At 45.4% G+C, this 19,510-nt stretch overlaps 1 protein-coding gene across 2 annotated transcripts; it reads right to left on the bottom strand.

The window, feature by feature from the left end:
• Nucleotides 1-10: 10 nt before the first annotated feature.
• SRPRA (SRP receptor subunit alpha) lies at nucleotides 11-19,112 on the bottom strand. 2 transcript variants are annotated; one of them, XM_083480519.1, is made up of 14 exons: nucleotides 18,862-19,112; nucleotides 14,924-15,007; nucleotides 14,346-14,509; nucleotides 13,519-13,679; nucleotides 12,492-12,654; nucleotides 11,684-11,837; nucleotides 10,046-10,152; nucleotides 9,822-9,940; nucleotides 8,193-8,279; nucleotides 6,279-6,451; nucleotides 4,897-5,110; nucleotides 3,925-4,088; nucleotides 3,117-3,215; nucleotides 11-1,662 (listed from the first exon to the last, which is right to left on the bottom strand). In XM_083480519.1, the coding sequence occupies exons 1-14, from the start codon at nucleotides 18,985-18,987 to the stop codon at nucleotides 1,534-1,536; spliced, it is 1,944 nt and encodes a 647-aa protein (XP_083336645.1). In that variant the 5' UTR covers nucleotides 18,988-19,112; the 3' UTR covers nucleotides 11-1,533. The 2 variants fall into 2 exon arrangements, with proteins under 2 accessions (XP_083336645.1, XP_083336646.1); XM_083480520.1 differs by having other exon boundaries at nucleotides 12,492-12,648; nucleotides 18,862-19,092.
• Nucleotides 19,113-19,510: the final 398 nt, after the last annotated feature.

A 19,510-nucleotide genomic window follows, 5' to 3' on the forward strand; every position in this document is an offset into this window, starting at 1 on the left:
TCACGTGTGGTTTGTTGTTGTTTTTAATGAAGTTTTATTATATAAATTACCTTTTAGCAGACAGCATTCAACTTATTGCACTAGAGCACATCTGCAATACCGAGCTACGAGACATCTTCATAGAGAGTTTTGTAGTATTTAACATAGCACTTTATACCAGGATTAAGAGGCACTCTGAAGGGAGGGGGAAGAAAAGCAGCAAGCACCCACCAGAAAATTCCTGTCACAGACTGGTTTAGAAAAGCAAAAAGCCAGTGCAGGCGGGAGAGCATGCAAAGGCTTGTGTTGACCAGTTTCAATCCATCCTCTGATGATTAGGTGGGGCCGTGAGTTATGGGACCAGAATCCTGTGTCAGCAGCAAGGGCAGTTGTTCAGTACAGAATATACCCGCAATTCTCTCCTCTAATTTTTCACACAACCAGCTCTTCCTGGAAGCACAGATGTTTCCTCCCCCTCCCTTGGTTTGAATTAGGACTGTGCTGGGCAAAGGGATTATCTGAAGCATCGTAAGCCGCAAGCTTCCATTTTGCATATGCACATTCAATCGTGTGCAAAGTTATAGTGTGTGCTCACAGCAAAGGAATCGGAGGGAAAGTCTTCATAGCCAGCAGCAAGCACAACCGTTATGTGAGAATCGGCCTGTAATTCAACCCCACCAAAAAAAAAAAAAAAAAAGCACCACGAAGCAGCTCACTGATCAGCTGGAGAGACATTATTAGAAAAAGAAAGGGATGTCACCCCCACTTGCAAATATGTCATTAGGATGGCATCATGGGTTCCTGCATTTTTCACACAAATGCTACAGTCTGGGGCAGTGTCTGGAGGGCCCTGCTGTAAAGAGTCCCACTGACAGTAGAAAGAAGGACCATTTTAAGGCATCAACAGCCACCCTGTTAAGCAGGAATTCACTCTGGTATCTATCTTCCTTTTTTTTGGTTTGAAAGCTTTGGTGAACTACTGTGTTCAAAGCAATCGGCAAATGTGAAGCTTGATAAGAGCAGAGCTGCCTGTAGGCAGTAACCGCTCTACCCCATGGCCAGAGAGAAAAGTTTTAAAAGACAGCAGAGTTCATAGATGCTTAGGTAGTGGCAGAACAATCCCCCGCCCCACAAAATTTTATCGTACCCGCTCACCTGGGATGGAGTGGGGTCGGGGAGAGAACCAAAGCTCTGGCTTTGGACTGTCTAAGCAGGCAGAATAAAGGGGAACAGGAAAGAGGGCTCAGTGGGAAAAGTGAAGACAACCCCGGAACACTTTTAGAGCCAATGTGTATGAAAGTAAGTAGAATTCAAAGGAAGACAGGCACCTCTTGCTACAATTAATCCCACACATCACATCAAGGAAGGTGTGTGTTAGCAAAATCAAGAGGAGGACGACCGAAAGCCAGGTAAGCAGCTTTTTTCTAGCATCCCTCCATTCTGTGTTGCACTATGCCAAAAACGGGGGGGGGGGGGGTTGTTTCTAAAAACAGTCACACTGGAAAGCACATTCTGAGACATCTGCAGACAGGAATTTGGTGCAATAACTGGTGGTTAGGCCTTCATGAGAGCAGCAACCACAGCCTTGGCATTAAGGCTACGCAGGTCACAGTAGGTCTGTCCAGTACCAACAAACACGATTGGTTTACTAGTGATGTATGTCATGGAAATTGCAGCGCCAACCTGGGGAGAAAAGGAGCAGCTGTTAGTGTAGGAAAGGACGATGTAGTATCATTGTGTACAGTGAAATTGCATTGGGGGGGGTAAGAAATCCTTGGTTACAGCCTCTCATTAAAAAAAAAAAAAAGCTACTAGATGTGCCTTGTGTCTAGTCCACTAGGTTGGGGAAGGCTGGTCTAGGATGTGGGAGATATACCCACTGATGTTAGCCAGTTTTCCCCCCTCCTAAAGGTACCATACGGGAATTTTAAAATACCATACGGGGTAAAATACATATGGTAAAATACCATACGGGGATTTTAAAAGGGCATTTTCCCCCAATGAACCTGCCTTGATCCTTTGTCATATGCTCAGACTGCCACCTCGATAAAAGAAGATGGCCCCCACTGTGGAATACTGTTCCCCAACAAGGAAGCTCCAATGTCCCTCCAGTTCACGTGTGAGCCGAAAAGGCTTTCAAGGTTTGCTCACTGTCACAGGGCTGATCGGCTTTTCTTCCTGCTCTATGGTGGGGAGGAAGAAACGGCCGAGAAACATTCCAGACAACGTGATAAATCAGCATATGCTGGTATTTAGCTGCCGATCTATCACAATGTTGAAAACCAAATGTCGCCCCAGCCCTAGTGTATAGGCTCCAGCTATGCGTCCCCTGCAACCACATCACAAGGCTTCTTTAAAAAAAAAATTCAAGAGAAAGGTTCAAATGTGGCATAGCACTCAACTGAACATTTTAGAAAGGAAAAAACCTATTACGGGCCCCAGAAAGCCCCCAGAAACTTAAAAGAGGCTTGCCAGATCATAATCTAGAAACAATCAAAAGCTCTAGGTGGCAGAACAGCACAAAACTGGAAGGGGTGAATCCCATGGATGGAAGAAATGATGTATTTAGTAAGCCTTCCAAAATTATCCAGTGCTTTTTGATTCTGTTCAGTTCTTCAGAGAACTGTGTTTACTAAAATGTCCACAGAAAAAGCTTATTAGCTGGTAAAAACTGCCAAAGCAAGGGGGGGGGGGACCTTTTCAGCCCAATGGCCATGTTACCTTGCGATCCATTGAGCATCTTGGGGGGGGAGGGCACAGGCCAGTGGTGGACAGGGCCAAAGGCTTGTGTGGGCGAGCAACAGATGTGACTCCTCCCTTTGTGGAATGGCTACATTCCACCCATATGAGAAGATCAGGTCTTCCCTCCCCAACGCACTTCTCAATCCAGGCAAGCGAGAGGCATTATCACAGTTCAACCACATATTCCAACCAGGCAAAAGCACTCGAGAGAGTAGAGCAAAGCCAGTGAGAGGTGCAGCCTGGGGAGAGTGGGGGTTGCCTGTGGCAGACAGGAGGCCTGACATTGCCCACCTCTCCGGAGCCATATCCCCCCCCCCCAAATGCGGCTTTTTCCATCAAAAAAGAAAAACTCCCACCGAACCCCCAAACAATTGCAAGCTATGGGCCACATTTACCTTGTCGTCTATGGTATCAAATTTGGTGAGCACGATTCCATCAATGAGGCGTGGGGTCTGAGCCATGGAGTGATCAGCAAGGGCTTTGTTGAACTTGACCTGGTGTAGAGGAAGCAAACGGCAAAACAGGTTTGGCAATGTTCTTGCACAAGGCTGACTGATGGGCTGTACGCATGTCTGCTAACACAGGTATTGTGACTATTTTTACCAGTTTATGTTGCAGTCAACGTCTAATCGCCACTAAGTACAAATGCATGTCTTTGGCAATCCCCAGCACTTTCCCCATGCTATTATGCATGTGCCCATACAGGCAACTCGCAACACACACACACACACACTTAACTTGGGTGCATTCAGTTTTACACGCCTGGCAAATAAATAAATCAGAAGGGGCGGGCGTTTGGGGGAGGAACTTTGCAATCCTGCAAGCCACTGAACCCAAAGTGCTTTGACAATAAGCAATTTTGGCTTTAGGTGCTACCCCATGGCCATGTCCCCAGCGTAATAGGAGAGTTGCCTGTACAGTCGTACCTTCGAAGTTGAACGGAATCCGTTCCGGAAGTCCGTTCGACTTCCAAAACCGTGGCCCTGGAAGCCCCGTTGGACGTTCGGGTTCCAAAGAACATTTGCAAACTGGAGCTATAGCGCCTGAGTTCAGGATCCAAGGTAAGACTTCTACATATTCATTGCATGCGAACAGACATGACTACTTCTAGGTATACCATTGTTGTGTAAAGAAGCACTAAAAGGGAGGTATGCATTTGTCACTTCGAGTTTTGAATCTTAAGTAGTAATCTGAGGAACTAACCAGCTGATCCACAGCCTCATTTCCCACCAAGGCTTCCCCCACAAACAGGACAAGGTCAGGGGTGTTGACTGCAATGAGCTTAGCCAGAGCTGTCATCAAAGGAGCATTGTCTTGCATACGGCCTGCTGTGTCCACCAAGACCACATCGAAACCTTGGTTACGTGCTGAGAAGATAAAAAGGATATATTCATTAGAATGAATAAATAAATCTAGCAACAGCTGGGAGTTGCCTTCGGATTTACCAGCTGGCTGTTTTAATGAAGTGCAAAGCAGAGCCAGCAAACAGTCTGAGTGTGTATGGCAGGTCTCATAAATTTTCTAGTGGAAACTGGAGTACAAAACAAGAGTATTCTTTACTGCTTATTCCCCTCTATGATCCTATGTCAGGAACTGCAAAATTCTGCAAATTAATCAGATCTGCCTAATGTTTACATTCCTCCCACCCTCAGATTAAAACTCTACTCTGTTGGCTATTGCCTTCCTCAAATCTCTCTTCTGAGATTTCAAACTCATTGCCCAAACGTTTTCAGGCTTGCCTTCATAGCCATAAATATTAACATTTTTTTAAAAAGTCTGTTTCTCAGGATGCCAAATACTGTTCTTTATACATGATTCCCAAACTGAGGATGTTTCTATCCCTTATGACTGTCATGGACCCTTCTGTTCACTCAACCCGAAGCCTTCCCAGTTATGGCTAGAATGACAGATTAGGCAAAACTATAAATCAGATTCCTTCTCTTGCAGAGGAGGAGAAGGAACTGGATTTAGGGTGGTTGAGATGTTCCCACAGGGCAGTCCCACTGCTTCCTATTGGCTGGAGAGGAGAGTATTTAGCATCCGGAATATCCCTAGATTTTTGGGGGAAGGGAAGCAACAGGAAAAAGAAATTTCAGCTACAGGCATGCAGTGACTAGGATTGCTAAGGAAGTCATGAAGGGTTCAGAAATAAGGGTTCAGGGAAAAAGGCCTCACCGTACGAAATGGCCTCCATGGCAATGCCGGCCGCATCCTTCCCATATCCCTTCTCATAAAGCTGCACCATTGTGCGGCCGCTGTGGTTTTCTGGAGGGTGAAGAGCATTCAAGCGGCGAGTGTGAGTCCGCAGCTGCTCTACAGCACCAGCACGGAATGTGTCGCAGGCCGCAATGAGGACACTAAAACCGTTTTCAATCAGCCAGAACGAGATCTGAGGGGCAGGCAGAAGAAGGTTACCGCTTCCATCACCTACCATCCACCATCTCTATGCAACTTCCCAATGGCCCTCGCAGCTGTGCTTCTTGCCAAGTAATAACAAGGCTGTAGATATGCAGCACATCTGCTGTGCCAGCCCCCCTAACGCTGGTCGGATGCAGAAATTCGGCGTCCAAATAAACTTTTATTGCTAGAAAGACCTGCTTGGAATATGGGCAGAGAGCCTTGCAAAATCTGGAAAGTGAAAATGAACACGTGCCCCCACACAGGTGAGGGCTGATCGGTGCATAGCATGTGCATCACTGAATTACTGAACACTTGGTGACACTTAGGTGAATGTATGAACCCTTTGCTGAAAAGCATTGCTTGCAGATGGACAATGGTGATATATATATGAATGTTCTGTCTGTAGCACCACATCCATGCAGGCAAGCCATGTGTTTATGCTGCAGTCAATGTGTGAAGAAGATAAATGCATGAACCAGCCCTTTGCATCTGAGAACATAAAATGCTGAGAACAGGAGACGAGATTTTATGGGGGGCACTGACGGCTGCGACATTTGCAAATGCTATAGTACTTTAGAAGCCGAGACTGAGAATTTTACCAAGAAGCTGTGGGTGAAGCAACATTGCTTCAGAATATATATATGGGCTACTAGGTGGCCACCCAGGAAAATGCTAATTTGTAGCACTCCAGGTCTCAGTCCAACTTCAAGTTACCTTCTTGATGCTTCCTCATTAGACACAATAAATTTTAGATTTCGACAGGAAGAGAGAAAAGTGGACAACATGTAACAGTAAATGGGAAAGGGCTGCAACCCAGTCACAGAGCATCCGATTTGAGCGCAGAAGATTCCCATTCTATCCCAGTCCTCTCCCTTAAATCTCTTGAGAGTCCCTGCCAATCAGCACTGAAAATACTGAGCTGGATAAACCAATGTTCGCTAGTGCAATGCTTTATATATCAGCAGATCTCTTGAGCAAGGATTGGGGGCCTTCCATTTAGATCTCCATGATATGACCAGACATGCCACCATCTTCCTCTTTGCCTTGCCCAACAGCAACGGTGCTCTACCATCCTGCATTACCCAAACCTGAGCCGGTTTCCCTCCCAACTTCACCCAGTTCCCAAAATCCACACACATGCAGCCCCTTCCAAGTACCTTGGCCAAGTTAGTTGACTTGCCAACTCCATTGACACCACAGAAAGTGATGACATAAGGTCGACGGTGACGCTGGGCTTCCATCACAGAGCGCAAGACATCCACCCGGCGCTGAGGCTGCAGGATCTGCACCAGGGATTCTTGAAGGGCTTGCTTCACAGTTGAGGTCACCGCTGGGAAGTTGGAAGGACATTGTCATTTTTAGATTGAAGGGCCCCACATACCCTTTCCCACACTTATCCCACCTTAAAATCGGAAGTGCATCAAAGTAAACTGTAATGTGAACAGGCCCAGCTCTGCTTTCCTTGCAGAAATGATGCTGTGTCCATTTCAGGATGAAGCATCTGGACAACAGGAATGCAAAAGTCCCCATTTCCTCTCCAAACGAGCTTGGATTCTCCACATCTGGTCTTAGGTTCGACCTACCCTTCTCTGAGGATCATTAGCCTACCACTCTCTCTGTATCAGCAACTGATTGTGTTCAGTATTCTGTGCAAGTATTCAACTGACAGGGCATTCCAGGGTTCATAATTTTCAGTCACTCTCACAGCCCCTCTTTATAAGCCATCACCTTTCTGGAGTAACATTGATTTTTTCTTTAATAAGTGATATATTTGTTCAGCTTGCTCTTGTGGCCGTTGGGCAAGCAAAGGAGCTTCACAACACAAGAAACAGAAAAACAGAAAATGGGCCATCTAAATCAAATGCTTCTGTGTCCAAAATCCATTTCTACCACATGGTAAGTTGCATCAGCATTCTCTGACAATGTCAGCCTTCTTTGCTAGAGGATCCAATCACTCTTCTCTGTGAGAGAAGTCAAACCTTACTAATGCCAAAGATATAAATTTGCCCTTCACAAAATCCTGCAGGGTGTGCTTTCAAATAAGTCTCCCACACACTGGTGGCATCCAGAAATGCAGAAGGCTAAGGATTCGTGAACCCACAGGGAAGCAGATTCCCAATGGACAAATCCGCTTTGGGTTATTTCTTCCCCCATCCCAGCAGTAGCAGCAGAAGTCAAACATGCCAACTGGAGACAAGGTTAAGCAAGCAACAGGACTCTAGCATAGGCAGCTGGGGGGACAATAATAAAAACAGTAACTACTCACATTTGGTGAGCAGCAGTTGCACCCTGACCCTGACCACATTTACTGAGTGAGGAATTTGCTTCCACAAGAGCAGATCTATGGTGAAACTGGGAAGGAACACATTGGTACAGGGTACCAACAAAATAATATATTGGAGTAAAACAAAGGCACAGCCTGGTAACATTCTAGAAACACCGTGCCCATAAGTGGGCTTACGCATGTGTAGTAATACTGTACAATGTGTAGTGTTACTATCTTACTTTTGTGCATGATGTCCTGGACTTCCACAACCCTTCCTAATCATTTTCAGAGATGGAACAACAACAACGACGCACACAAACATACAAGTGGACTTTGGCACACTGGCATGACATGTTAGAGAGTATGTGGCTGCTGTACAGTCTTTCCTGGTGTGAGATTGTCAGTTTCACTAAAGACCTGTTCTCACAATCTAATTTGGTTTCTTTTAGACACAATGGGTAGTATCCAGCGAAGTAGATCCGCTTGCAGAAGGGCTTTTGGCTGTGCAACAGAACTTGCCCTCCATCTCTTCTCTCCATGGGCCCTGCTAAACCTTTTCTTGTGAGGTTGAGGGTTTCTCCTCAACTCTCCAGAGCAGATTGGGGGAGGGAGGAAGAGAGAAAGCAGGAGTTCTGCTGTGCAAGTGGAAATCTTGGCTCTAGTGGATTTGCTTTGTTGGACACCACCCAAGGATTCTGTTTTGAAATCATGAGCATTTGGGCATATATCCGAGGAAAGTAATGCCACCAGACTACAGTAAACGCTAAGGCATGCAAAAAATAAAGCAAAACAAAGGGGAACTTACTGGTAAAGGTGCCCATCACTTTCCCTTCCAGCTTTGTTGCAACTGATTCACAGAGTTGGACAGCAATCTCAGCTGCAACATTCTTAGCTTTGGGCAGGAGGGGGAAAAAACAGCAAGTTAAGATTGTTATGCTGCTAAGTTCACACTATTTGGTGAATGATTTGTTTATGTTCTCTAAAATGGAAATTTATATTAACTCTGGTAGTTTATGCTTCTCCAAGGGTGGGAGAGGATATTTTAACCACCTAGCAACACTACTGGATGGCAATGTTGACAGGACACTGCTCACATCCGGTCTACATAGGGGCCCTAGGTGAAACCCGCAACTAGCGCCTAAATTTCAGCATCCTGTGATGACTAACCTAGGGTGGGAGATGCTCTACAGCGATCTGAACTTGGAATATTCACATCCAAGTCAACCCACTGCACCTTCAAACCTAATGGGCAAAATTCAGCCAGGCATCCTAGGATGCTGAAATTCAGACAGTAGTTACAAAAAGCATCTAGGGTCCATATGTAGGCTGCATCAAGTTCCAGAGAGGAAGTATTGCTATGAGAAACGAAAGAAAAAGAGAGAAGATAGGTGGCTGTAGAAAGCAAAACTAGTCCCCCAAGAGAGGAAAAGGACCTGCAGCCAATGGACAATTCTACTAACCTGCTGTTGTCACCAACAGGTATGCTCTATTAAAAGACACCTAAAGTCTCCAATAAAGGGATATGAAACCCATTTGATGTTCAATCGACTTTACTTATGACCGGTGTGGGAAATGTGGAGCCCTCATAGCCCACTTGCTGAACTTTCTGATATTGTAAAAATAAGCTTTCAAAACAAATAAGCTTACGCTAAGCACTAGGGTGGCTGCTTACAAGCCCAACATCCAATGTGCTTGGATTGTAAAGGTAAAGGACCCCTGACAGTTAAGTCCAGTCGCAAACAACTCTGGGGTTGTGGCGATCTCACTCTATAGGCCGATGGAGCCGATGTTTGTCCGCAGATAGTTTTTCCGGGTCATGTGGCCAGCATGACTAAGCTGCTTCTGGCGAAACCAGAGCAGCATTCGGAAACGCCGTTTACCTTCCCACCGGAGTGGTACCTATTTATCTACTTGCACTTTGACGTGCTTTCGAACTGCTAGGTTGACAGAGCTGGGACTGAGCAATGGGACTCACCCCGTCGTGGGGATTCAAACTGCCGACCTTCTGATCAGCAAGCCCTAGGCTCAGTGGTTTAGACCACAGCACCAGAGTGGCCAATTCTGACAGCCTGCGGAGCCTTAAAACCATCTCGGTGTGAATGTCTGGATGCTACAATTGACACGGATGGGAAGTAGAGAACGGTGTTTTGAAAACAGGATAAAAGAAGGAGCTTCGGGTACCAGCAGCACAGAATCTACTTTGGAAGAGCTTCAGCAACTAGCCATTCTTGTCCCAGGCTTCCTTCCAACTCTCCTTCTGCATAGCCTTCAGAAAGTTCAGTGACCTTTTCTAAAACCCAACTAATGACATAGTCAACCTTGGACCCTTCATAAGCACAGCTCAGCACAAATTGCATGGGAAGTGGGCAGCATCCAGCCCATTGCCACCAAATTGAGCCCCCATCAGCCTAGTTCCAGAGGAAGCCCAACGTACCGATCAGGTGATCCTTCATCTTTTCCAACACAGGGTCCATGTCCTCTCTGGATAAGCTTTTGGAGCCCACAAGACCCTTAAGCATCCCAAACATGCCTCCAAGGCCACCCTTCTTTGCACTGGCAACAAGAAGATAGTGTTATGTTACAGGAGGGAAAATATCAATTAAAGAAAAGGTTTCATTCAAGTCAACACAGAAGAACAGCTTTAGTGAGGGACCTTACCTTGCACCTGAAGAGTTCTGAACCACCTTCTCTTCTTCAGCTTCCTCTTCACTCTCATATTCAAGATCACGGAGACGGCCAGGCTCACGGTTGCGATCCCCAAGGACCTGCGGTGGAGGATAAAAAAGGGCAGGAATTATGTAAGCCTTCTTTGTTGCGTCTCACTACTCTAAGCAGCTCAGGCTTCCTCCATATGAACCTTAAGTTACTTCTGGAGGGTGTATCTTCCTTCTGTACTCTTTACACATGTTCTAAGAACAAGAGGCTCACAGTGCTTTTTCTCCTTGATGAGCACATCCAGCAGAGGATATCCCAGAATCTATAGTAAAAGTTGCTGCACATTCTCTATAGGGGATGGGGAACCTTTGGTCTGTGGATCAGATGGTGCCCACAGTGACTCTGTCCAGCCTTAAGGGGTCTCCCCAGGCCAAGCCCCTCAGCAGGTCTGCTCTGAACTCTCATCGAGTAATTTTGCTCAACTGGAATATGTCCCTGAATTGTGGCAATGCCTCTGGCACTTGTGTGTCTGGAAGCTCAGAGTCACATCCATGGCTCCTCCCATTCTATGGCCCCAGGAAGGTTTCCCTTGAGGGAATAAAGCCCTTGGCTGAAAAAGGCTCCCCCCTCTCTGCTCAATGATGGGACAGGGAATTCTGGGAAGCAGAGAGAGCAGCACAGGCACACCTGCATACTTTGTTTCATAGTGCAGATATTACAGAATGATGCATAGCACAGAGAAAGTAGGTAAAGTTAATTCTCCCTCTCTCATAACACTAGGAATGAGCACACAGTGAAGCTGAATCCTGGAAGATTTGGGACAGATAAAAGGAACTGCTACTTCATACAGTGAGTAGTTAAACTTGGAATTTGCTCCCATGAGAAGCAGTGGTGCCTGCCAACTTGGATGGCTTTAAAAGATGATTAAACCAATTCATGGAGGGCAAGGCCACCCGCATCTAGTAACCACAATGGCACAGTTTGCTGGGAATCACAAGTGAAGAGAGCTCTTGAGCTCAAGACCTGCTTGCATGCTTCCCACAGGCATCTGACTGGCCATTGTGAGAACAGGATACTGGAATAGTTGGGCCATGGGTCAGATGCCAGCAGGGTCCTCTTATGCCTTCTTCTTTTAAAAGGGAACCTGTACTTCTGTTCCTTTTTTTGCTTTTATTCCTCTCCCAACAAAAGACTTCAAAAGTCAAGAGCATCAAAAAACCGAAATGTGATAATCAAAACAAAAGTCAAATCCTTGTGTGAATGGGGCCCCAAGTCACATCGTGTTAACAGCTGAGGCTACTTTGGCAACACTACTGTATTACAAGATTACCGCTAGCAGCAGCACTTGTGAAAGGGAGACACTAAGAATTACACTTCATCCATGTGCAGTTCTTCCCAGTAAATTCCTATGTTCAGTTTATCTAATCAATGGCCCCAATTAACCTTCTCTACAATGTCGCTTGGTCATTGGTTAGGAAACCAAATCTGCTTTGATGACAAGAACTGCATGAAAACCTCACAATCAAGCTACCCTAGTAAACCCTTGAAGATTTGAGAGCAAGGCATCTTAATATAGCTCTGCAAAGCTATGCACAGGCATGAAACAGAACCATCAGGATGTCTAGTGACTGGGGATCTTACCATTTCTGGATCATACTCCTCCATGGGACAAGTGTCTGTGTTTCCATTGGTAGTGGAATTACTATAGTCAAGTACTTTGGCATTAGAGTTGCCCAGTTCCCACACTCTGGGCTTCTTCCCCTTGTCCTTCTGAGTGTCTGGCTTTGGAGACTTGCTAATGAAGACAGAACAGAAACTCCAGTAGATCTTAGCAGTTAACGAGGAAAAAACTGAACAGAATTCCTGCTCTGAATCATCTCTTGCAGTGAACCCTGAACTTTGCTGGGTCACAAACAATCATAGCAGAAAAGACTGAGTGTGCATTCTGCATTATAATTTATTCTACCCATCAGTCCAAGGAAACACCATTCTCTAGAAAAACAAGGAAGCATACTCCAAGACAGTAAAACAAACTGGTGCTCCACTTTGCTCCCAAGCCTGCTGTTGCCCAATTCAGAAAACCACAGCAAGTGATTCTAGCCTCCTTCAAACCCTGGTTCAAAAATAAGCTTTGGGTTATGTTTTTCCAATTCATTCCAGAATAGTCACCTGCCGTGAAGACAGCTCAAATTATGTTAGTCCTCAATGAAGCAGTAAACCTTTGTCTGGGCTATATATGGACTGATAGTGACTCTCCAGGGTTTCAGAGAGAGGACATTCCCAGCCTTACTAGAGCTTGAATCTGGGACCTGCTGCATATAAAACAAATGCTCTGCCACCAAGCCACGGCCCTTCCTCTATGGACCATGTGACCACCCAACTTCACCTCTCTGGATGCAAAGCCAAGGGAGAGCAGATAGCATTATTCATTAGCAATGGCCTCACTTACTTGGACTTTTCTCCCCCCTTCATGCGCTTCTTAAAGAATTCCTCCCGGTTCTTCTGCAGGATCTCATCCTTGGTCAGTTCTTCCCTGTCTCCAGCGGCAACGGGAGGATCCTGCTTAACAGCTGCGGTTGCTTTGGGGACGGTAGCTGCTTCATTTCCTGGAGCTGGGCGGGAGGTGGAAAGCACTGTTTTAATAACATCTAATGTTCTAAGAATTGGGACGCAGGTGGCACTGTGGGTTAAACCACAGAGCCTAGGACTTGCTGATCAGAAGGTCGGCGGTTCGAATCCCCGTGACGGGGTGAGCTCCCGTTGCTCAGTCCCTGCTCCTGCCAACCTAGCAGTTTGAAAGCACGTCAAAGTGCAAGTAGATAATAGGTACCGCTCCGGCAGGAAGGTAAACGGTGTTTCCGTGTGCTGCTCTGGTTTACCAGAAGTGGCTTAGTCATGCTGGCCACATGACCCAGAAGCTGTACGCCGGCTCCCTCAGCCAATAAAGCGAGATGAGCGCTGCAACCCCAGAGTTGGTCACAACTGGACCTAATGGTCAGGGGTCCCTTTACCTTTACCTTAATGTTCTAAGTCCTGCTTTTGAGGTTTTTAGGTAACCGCAAGTTTTAAAAATAATAATATTTGTGCTGAGCAAATTCCATGTTCCACCAAAACAAAAACATGTAAAATGAAACATTTAAACCAGAGATGGGGTTTAAATCAACCCTAGCCAGCATGGCCAATGGCCGTGGGATAATGGGAGTTGTAGTCCATCAACAAATGGGGGAACCAGAGGACCTCCATTCCTGCTTCAGCTCCTCAGCTAACAGGGTATCCCCAGTTGTAACTAAATGAGCAACTGCATGTCAGACTGGACATTTAAAACTGATTTTAACGAACAGGACATGGATAAGACTGTTATCGATTCTGCTCCCAAGTGCAAGCCACCAGAAATAGCACAAACCCCACAGTCCCTCACCACAGCAGGCCTCTGGTTTGGCACGGCCTGCTGCTTGCATATCGCAACACTGACTCACCTTCCTTTTTGGAACCTTTGCTTTTCTTGTTCTTGGTTTTTTCTTTTGGTTTCTCCCCTCGATTTTCTATCATAGACTTCACGGTTTTTTGGGATTTTGCCGACTGTTCAAACGACTTCATGGCAGTGGGAGCTCGGGCTTTACTGCTCTCCTCTGCATCCCTGATTGCAAAGAGGAAAAGGTTTACCCAATCGTGCTCATTCAATGCCAGACAATGAATAGATGTATTATTTTAGAGCTGTCCTGGCTGGAGGCAGCACAGATGCATATTTACCGCATGGAGTTTGTTTCCCTAACTTCTTCTAACAAGCAACTTTTAAGAGATGATCTTGGGCTATGTGGCCATAGGAACCCTTGCCCCCAAAGGAATGAGACATCTAGGCTAGCTAGCTAGCACTGTAGTGCCAATACCCATCAACAAACCTTGCCCATGTTGCGGAGTACAATAAAGTCATTTTGGGTTATGGGAGGTGAATGCTGATGCTGTTTTGGCTAGGTTTCAATGGATTCCTCCAAAACCATAAGAAACATACGCAGCTTTGCGGGTGGCGCAATGGTGAATTGTTCAATACCCCCCCCCCCAATTTATAATGCAACTCCGTTCAAGGTGGTAAATACAATTTCATTCTGAAGACAGCAAAAGCTGGGTACAGCAAAGTTCACACAAGCAGTTCCTAGCAAGGCAGACTTCCTTCCTGCCCACCTCTACTGAGGGAGATCGTGTTACTCTTATTGAGCCAAGCCCCCAATTTACAGCTCCAAGATACAAGGTATCTGAGGCAAAACACAGGATCAGCAGCAAAAGATGAAAGAGAACATCCTATTACCGTAAGAGACGTAAAAAATCCTCCTTAAAATCAAAGGTGCCATTGAGAAGCCCAAGAGCGCCCTTCTGCTGGAACTCGTTTCGATATTTGTCTCGGAACTCCTTATGAACATCATCTATCAACTTATCCACATAGGTTAGAGTTAAAATTTTCTGAAACCCAACCTGCAAGGAGAACAGTGGCGTTAAAGACAAGCAAAAGTAACCACATTATAATTGTATGATTCTGTGTTCTATGATTCCCTCATTGCAGGGGATTGGACTAGATGATCCTCGGGACCCCCTTCCAACTTTACAATTCTACATATTTGTTTGTGAAAGAGAAACTGCCCCTTGATTGAAGCCTCATTGCTCTTAATGAACATTTCTAAGGTGTTGCTATAATGACAGTTTGTGATGCAAGACTGAGGAACAAGCTCTTCTGATCCCAATCGAAGGAAAAGGAAGTAATGTTCCACAACATCAAAAACAATATATCAGTGCTGAGAAAAGTTTTCTATTCACTTTGCTATAGAGACTCTTGGAGACAGGTTTTCCACCTGTCTAAGGTCTTTATCTCACACAGAACAATTCACTTACCACAAAAACGAGTTCAAATTGATTGTCCAGCTTGTATTTAAGCGTAAGGGCTTCATGGTTGAAAGAGTTGCTGCCACCTCGCTCCTGAAAAGGCAAGAGAGAGAGAGAACACATTGGCAACAGCTGTAATGAGATGGAAACCCTACATTACAGGAGTTGTAGACATCCAGTGTTTTTTTGTTAAAGAATAACCATCCTGTTTACTGCTATCGCTTTGCAAGAGAACTGTGGGTACAATTCAGATTCTAGGAAACAGTGTCCAATCTTCATATTCCATACATGCTTACAAGCATCTGTTTCAAGACACAAAGTACACTTCACACCTAACAGCTATACTGTAATTCATTCAGCAATATGCATTTCCACCACACAAAGATTTTAGACTTTTTGCTGTTCAGACACAGTAGCTCACATGCTGTCAGAGATATCTGCCATCAGATCCCGGACTCCTACTTCTGTTGTCAGAATAGCCAAAGACCTTATTAGCTAGCATCCATGCAACTTCTTTGAACAATCTTGACTTCCTATAATTAACACAAAGAATCTTGCAGCAGCAGCAGCCTGCTTCTACAGAAATCAGACATAAATGTGAGTTGGGTGAAATGTTATGAAGCAGAGTTTATAGTTAAATGGCACCCCAGCCATAAATCTGGGAAATATATCTATTTGAGACCCTGGAGAGCTATGATAAATCAAGACAGATTCTGATAGGCTATTTGAATCACTACTCTGCCTTAGTATGAAACAGCTACATTTTCACCCAACCACCAATCAATGGCATGTCTTCACGAACAAGAAGCAAAAAGGCAGAGAAAATAACAGCAAAGTAAAGAAATCCAGAAGTGGGCAAGTACCACCTACTGGCAGCCTACTTAAAACATGCCCATGTTGTACAATACAGAAGCAATTCCCACCATCTGAGTCACACAGACGTGCAAACTGCTAGTATGAGAGGCTACCCAAGGAAGCTTTCAAACATCCAAAGATAAATACTGCACTGCTCTATAATCCATGAAAAAGTGCTCTGAAATAAGGAATAAAGAACCACATGGCACCCCAGGATAGAGGGAAACTGATAAAGTATCACCTTTTGGCTTGAAAAACAGTCTTTGAAATTCAGAAATAAAAGGAATGGCAAAAAGTGTTTAATCTCAGACCTGAAAGACCTGGGTAAGACACACAAGGTAGCTCAAGTCACCAACTCTCAACCTAATATCCTTTTCTTATATATAAAGAAAAATAGGAGCAGCATGGTGCTGACTGTGAAACACTACACACAAAGTAAAATAAGTATCAACACTCCCAATGCACAATTTACATGATGAAAAAATGAGCTTTAGTGACACCAAAAAAACGCTGACATTCACATTATTTTAAAGAAGTATTTTTGAATGGTCATTTAAGCTCTGAAATATATGGACAGCAGAGCTTGATATAACCAATAATATAAATGAATATTTAGAAGTTAGACAAATCATGGCTAATAGACTTGTAGTGCAGTTGAGCGTTTTAATACCCAGTAAATTTTAAAAACTTCTTTAAAAAACCTACTTACTATACAACTTTCTGTACAGATGCAAAATCACAAAACAGAACTCTCAAGCTATTCATCCGACTTAAACAGACCTGCTTTTATGGGAATCTTAATGCTTACAGTTGTGATCCATGACTAAGGATCCAAATGACCCGATTACAACATGCTGCCAGAACTGGATGTACGATCAGATCATCCTGTCTCCTGTACCTGGAATCAGCTTAAGTAGTATCCATTCTCCAATTCCAATTAGTGTATGGAAACAGATAAAGAGTTAGAGAAAGCTTAGGGGGAAAGGTAGGCTGTAGTAGTCATGGCTACGGGTGAGATCCAAGACAGAAAGAGTGGGAGAGAGGGATTACTAGATAGCATGATCCTTTGCACCTTTTCAGTTTATGTTCCCATCACATATTGTCTACCGCAGACTATTAGCTTACGGAACAACCAGTTGTATTTTGCATTAGGTCCTTTGGAATTAAAGGAAATACAAGTTATGCACCTGTGACTTTCTGAAATAAGAAACAGGCACTACAAAACAGCAAATCTGCTAAAATAGGAAACATATTTTCCTGTTTGGGCTTGCAATTCAACAGGGAATTTTGAACACAGCATATGTTTTATGAGGTTCTACAGGGAAATGCAACTTGTGTCTAGCCAGCTGATAATAGTTTCTGCAAATGAAAACAACTTAAACACGTTGGGAATTACTTATTAAGTAACAATTGCACCATTTGGGCCTTGTCTCTTGAAACCTCCTTGCAAAACGCAGTGGTCAGGAGCAAACAAGAAGTGCTTTCTGGAAGTGTAGCATCTGGAAGGTTAGCTGTGTTAGCCAAAATAAATGTGCTGGTATTTTAAGGGGCTACAAATACTAAGGAGTAAATTCCATTAAACTAAGCTGGCTGTACATCTAGGTAGGCATTCCTAAAATTAAAGTCTTAGGCTGCAATCCTATACGCACTTATATGGGAACAAGCCCCATTGAACTCTAGCAGTTTGTAATAACAAGCAGTTGTTATTACAAACAAAATGTTGCCGTATGAACTGCTCCTAGATCAAGATTCTAACCAGGCACACTCTTTTCCAAGATACCCCATTCCATACCCCCTCTTCCCTGGATTTTAGAACACATCCCAGCAGTCAAGTAAACATGCTGTGCCCACTGGGCATACTCAGTCCTGAGCAGGGGTGGGTGGGTATCCCACCATTAAGAGTTACTTCCATCTAAAGATTCAGTGCACTTCATCAAACACTGAGTTTCTCCCAATGATAAGGATACCACCCCCTCTTCTGTGTTTGGATCATCCCACTTGGGTTACATTAACACTCACAAAACATATGGCCTATTTACCATTTGCATTTCACTTTCAGGAGTTTAAGACGTTTCACATTCATTAGCAAGCTAGTAAGGCAAGGCTGGGGAACTCGTGGCCCTCTAGATGTTGCTGCACTACAACTCCCATCATCCCTTCAGACTGGCTGTTGACAGCTGGGGCTGATTAGGTCTGGAATCCAACAACATCTGGAGAGCCACAGGTGACCCACCTGCGGATTTCTTCCACCACGGCAGATTTTGACTGACATTTTCAAAACAGTCTTCTCTTTTCAGCACGTGTGGGTCTATACCGTTCCAGAGGGCATCACAATTATGCACATTCGATTAAGAAAACCATGTTGTTGTCCCCCCCCCCCCCACACGGGGAAAGAGTGGGAATCGCCTTGTCCTTCTAGGTTACTGATTCCCACATTGTATCTGAATGCACCTTGCACAGATCTGGGCTGTCCGTTTCCAGGCTATTTCACAGAACCTTAGATTTGGAAGGGACCCCCAGGGGCATCTAGTCCAACCCCACCTCCTGCAATGCAGGAATCTCAACTAAAGCATCCACGGCAGATGAACAGATCCAAGGAAGGAGACCCCACAACCTTCCACTGTCGAACAGCTGTTTAGTTTATGTTTCCTTGTTTCACGTTCCCGATTTTTTAAAGAGGAAATCGTTACTTTCCGACCCGCCCACTAGCAGTGAATAAAGGTGGGGAGTTTGATGGTGGATACCTCAGTGGTACCTCTGGTTAAGTACTTAATTCGTTCCGGAGGTCCGTTCTTAACCTGAAACTGTTCTTAACCTGAGGTACCACTTTAGCTAATGGGGCCTTCTGCTGCCGCTCGCTGCCACTGCGCGATTTCTGTTCTCAACCTGAAGCAAAGTTCTTAACCCGAGGTACTATTTCTGGGTTAGCGGAGTCTGTAAATTGAAGCGTATGTAACCTGAAGCGTATGTAACCCGAGGTACCACTGTAACATAAAGTCAGGGGTGGCGGAGGGAGGGGAAGAGAGAGAGAGGCATCCAAAATCGGCGGAAGGATGTCGACGCGTAAAAGGGAAAGCGGCGAGAAGACTCACCTGGAGCAGAACCGAGCGGATGAGCGCGTTCACGGGCGCAGTGCAAGCCGCCGCGGGGCCGCGCACGCCTTGGAAGCACCAGAGGACGAGGCCTCCCTTGCTAAAGATGGTGAAGAAGTCGAGCATGGTGGAGCCGGGAGGGGGGGAAGAGAGGGGGGAACCGGGGAGGGGGGCCTGAGACGCCGGGAAACCAGCCCGACTTCCTAACCCACGTCAGGCTATTCTCTTCACTGCGCGCCTCATTTCCGCCGGAAGCGGGCTTCCGGATGGGAGGCGGGACCAAGGGGAGAAAGGGGCAGAGCGATTGGGTCTCGCTTCCGGAAAAGGAAATGGGGGGGAACCGCTGTGAGGACCATAGACGTACCAAAGCGATAGAGCGGTCGAAGAAAATGTGCTTTAAATTTTTTTCCCCAATAAGTTCGTCGCAACATAGAGAGACGGAGATAGGCATAGTCTAAAAATCAAGAGGGGAATGCGATGGGGAGGCACGACGTGCTTGCGCAAGACACAACACTGACGGCGGAAGGGGCGGGAACCAGAAGAGCTCTTAAGTTTTAAGAGCTTCCGGTGGGTGAGTTTGGACGGGCCACGTCAAAACTAAGGAGGTCGCGTCATGAGGAAAGACGGGATTGGTTGTGCAGGAGGAAGG

The sequence above is a fragment of the Podarcis liolepis genome (genome assembly GCF_965112155.1).
Source record: "Podarcis liolepis genome assembly, chromosome: 16".
NCBI classification, from domain to species: domain Eukaryota; kingdom Metazoa; phylum Chordata; class Lepidosauria; order Squamata; family Lacertidae; genus Podarcis; species Podarcis liolepis.

Excerpts from the sequence above, each read along its gene's own strand:
- SRPRA (XM_083480519.1), bottom strand. The coding sequence starts at position 18,987 with ATGCTCGACTTCTTCACCATCTTTAGCAAGGGAGGCCTCGTCCTCTGG. Across the intron at positions 11,838-12,491 it reads AAGGGGGGAGAAAAGTCCAA|CAAGTCTCCAAAGCCAGACA; the intron begins GTAAGTGAGGCC and ends TGTCTTCATTAG. Across the intron at positions 1,663-3,116 it reads TTGATACCATAGACGACAAG|GTTGGCGCTGCAATTTCCAT; the intron begins GTAAATGTGGCC and ends TTTTCTCCCCAG.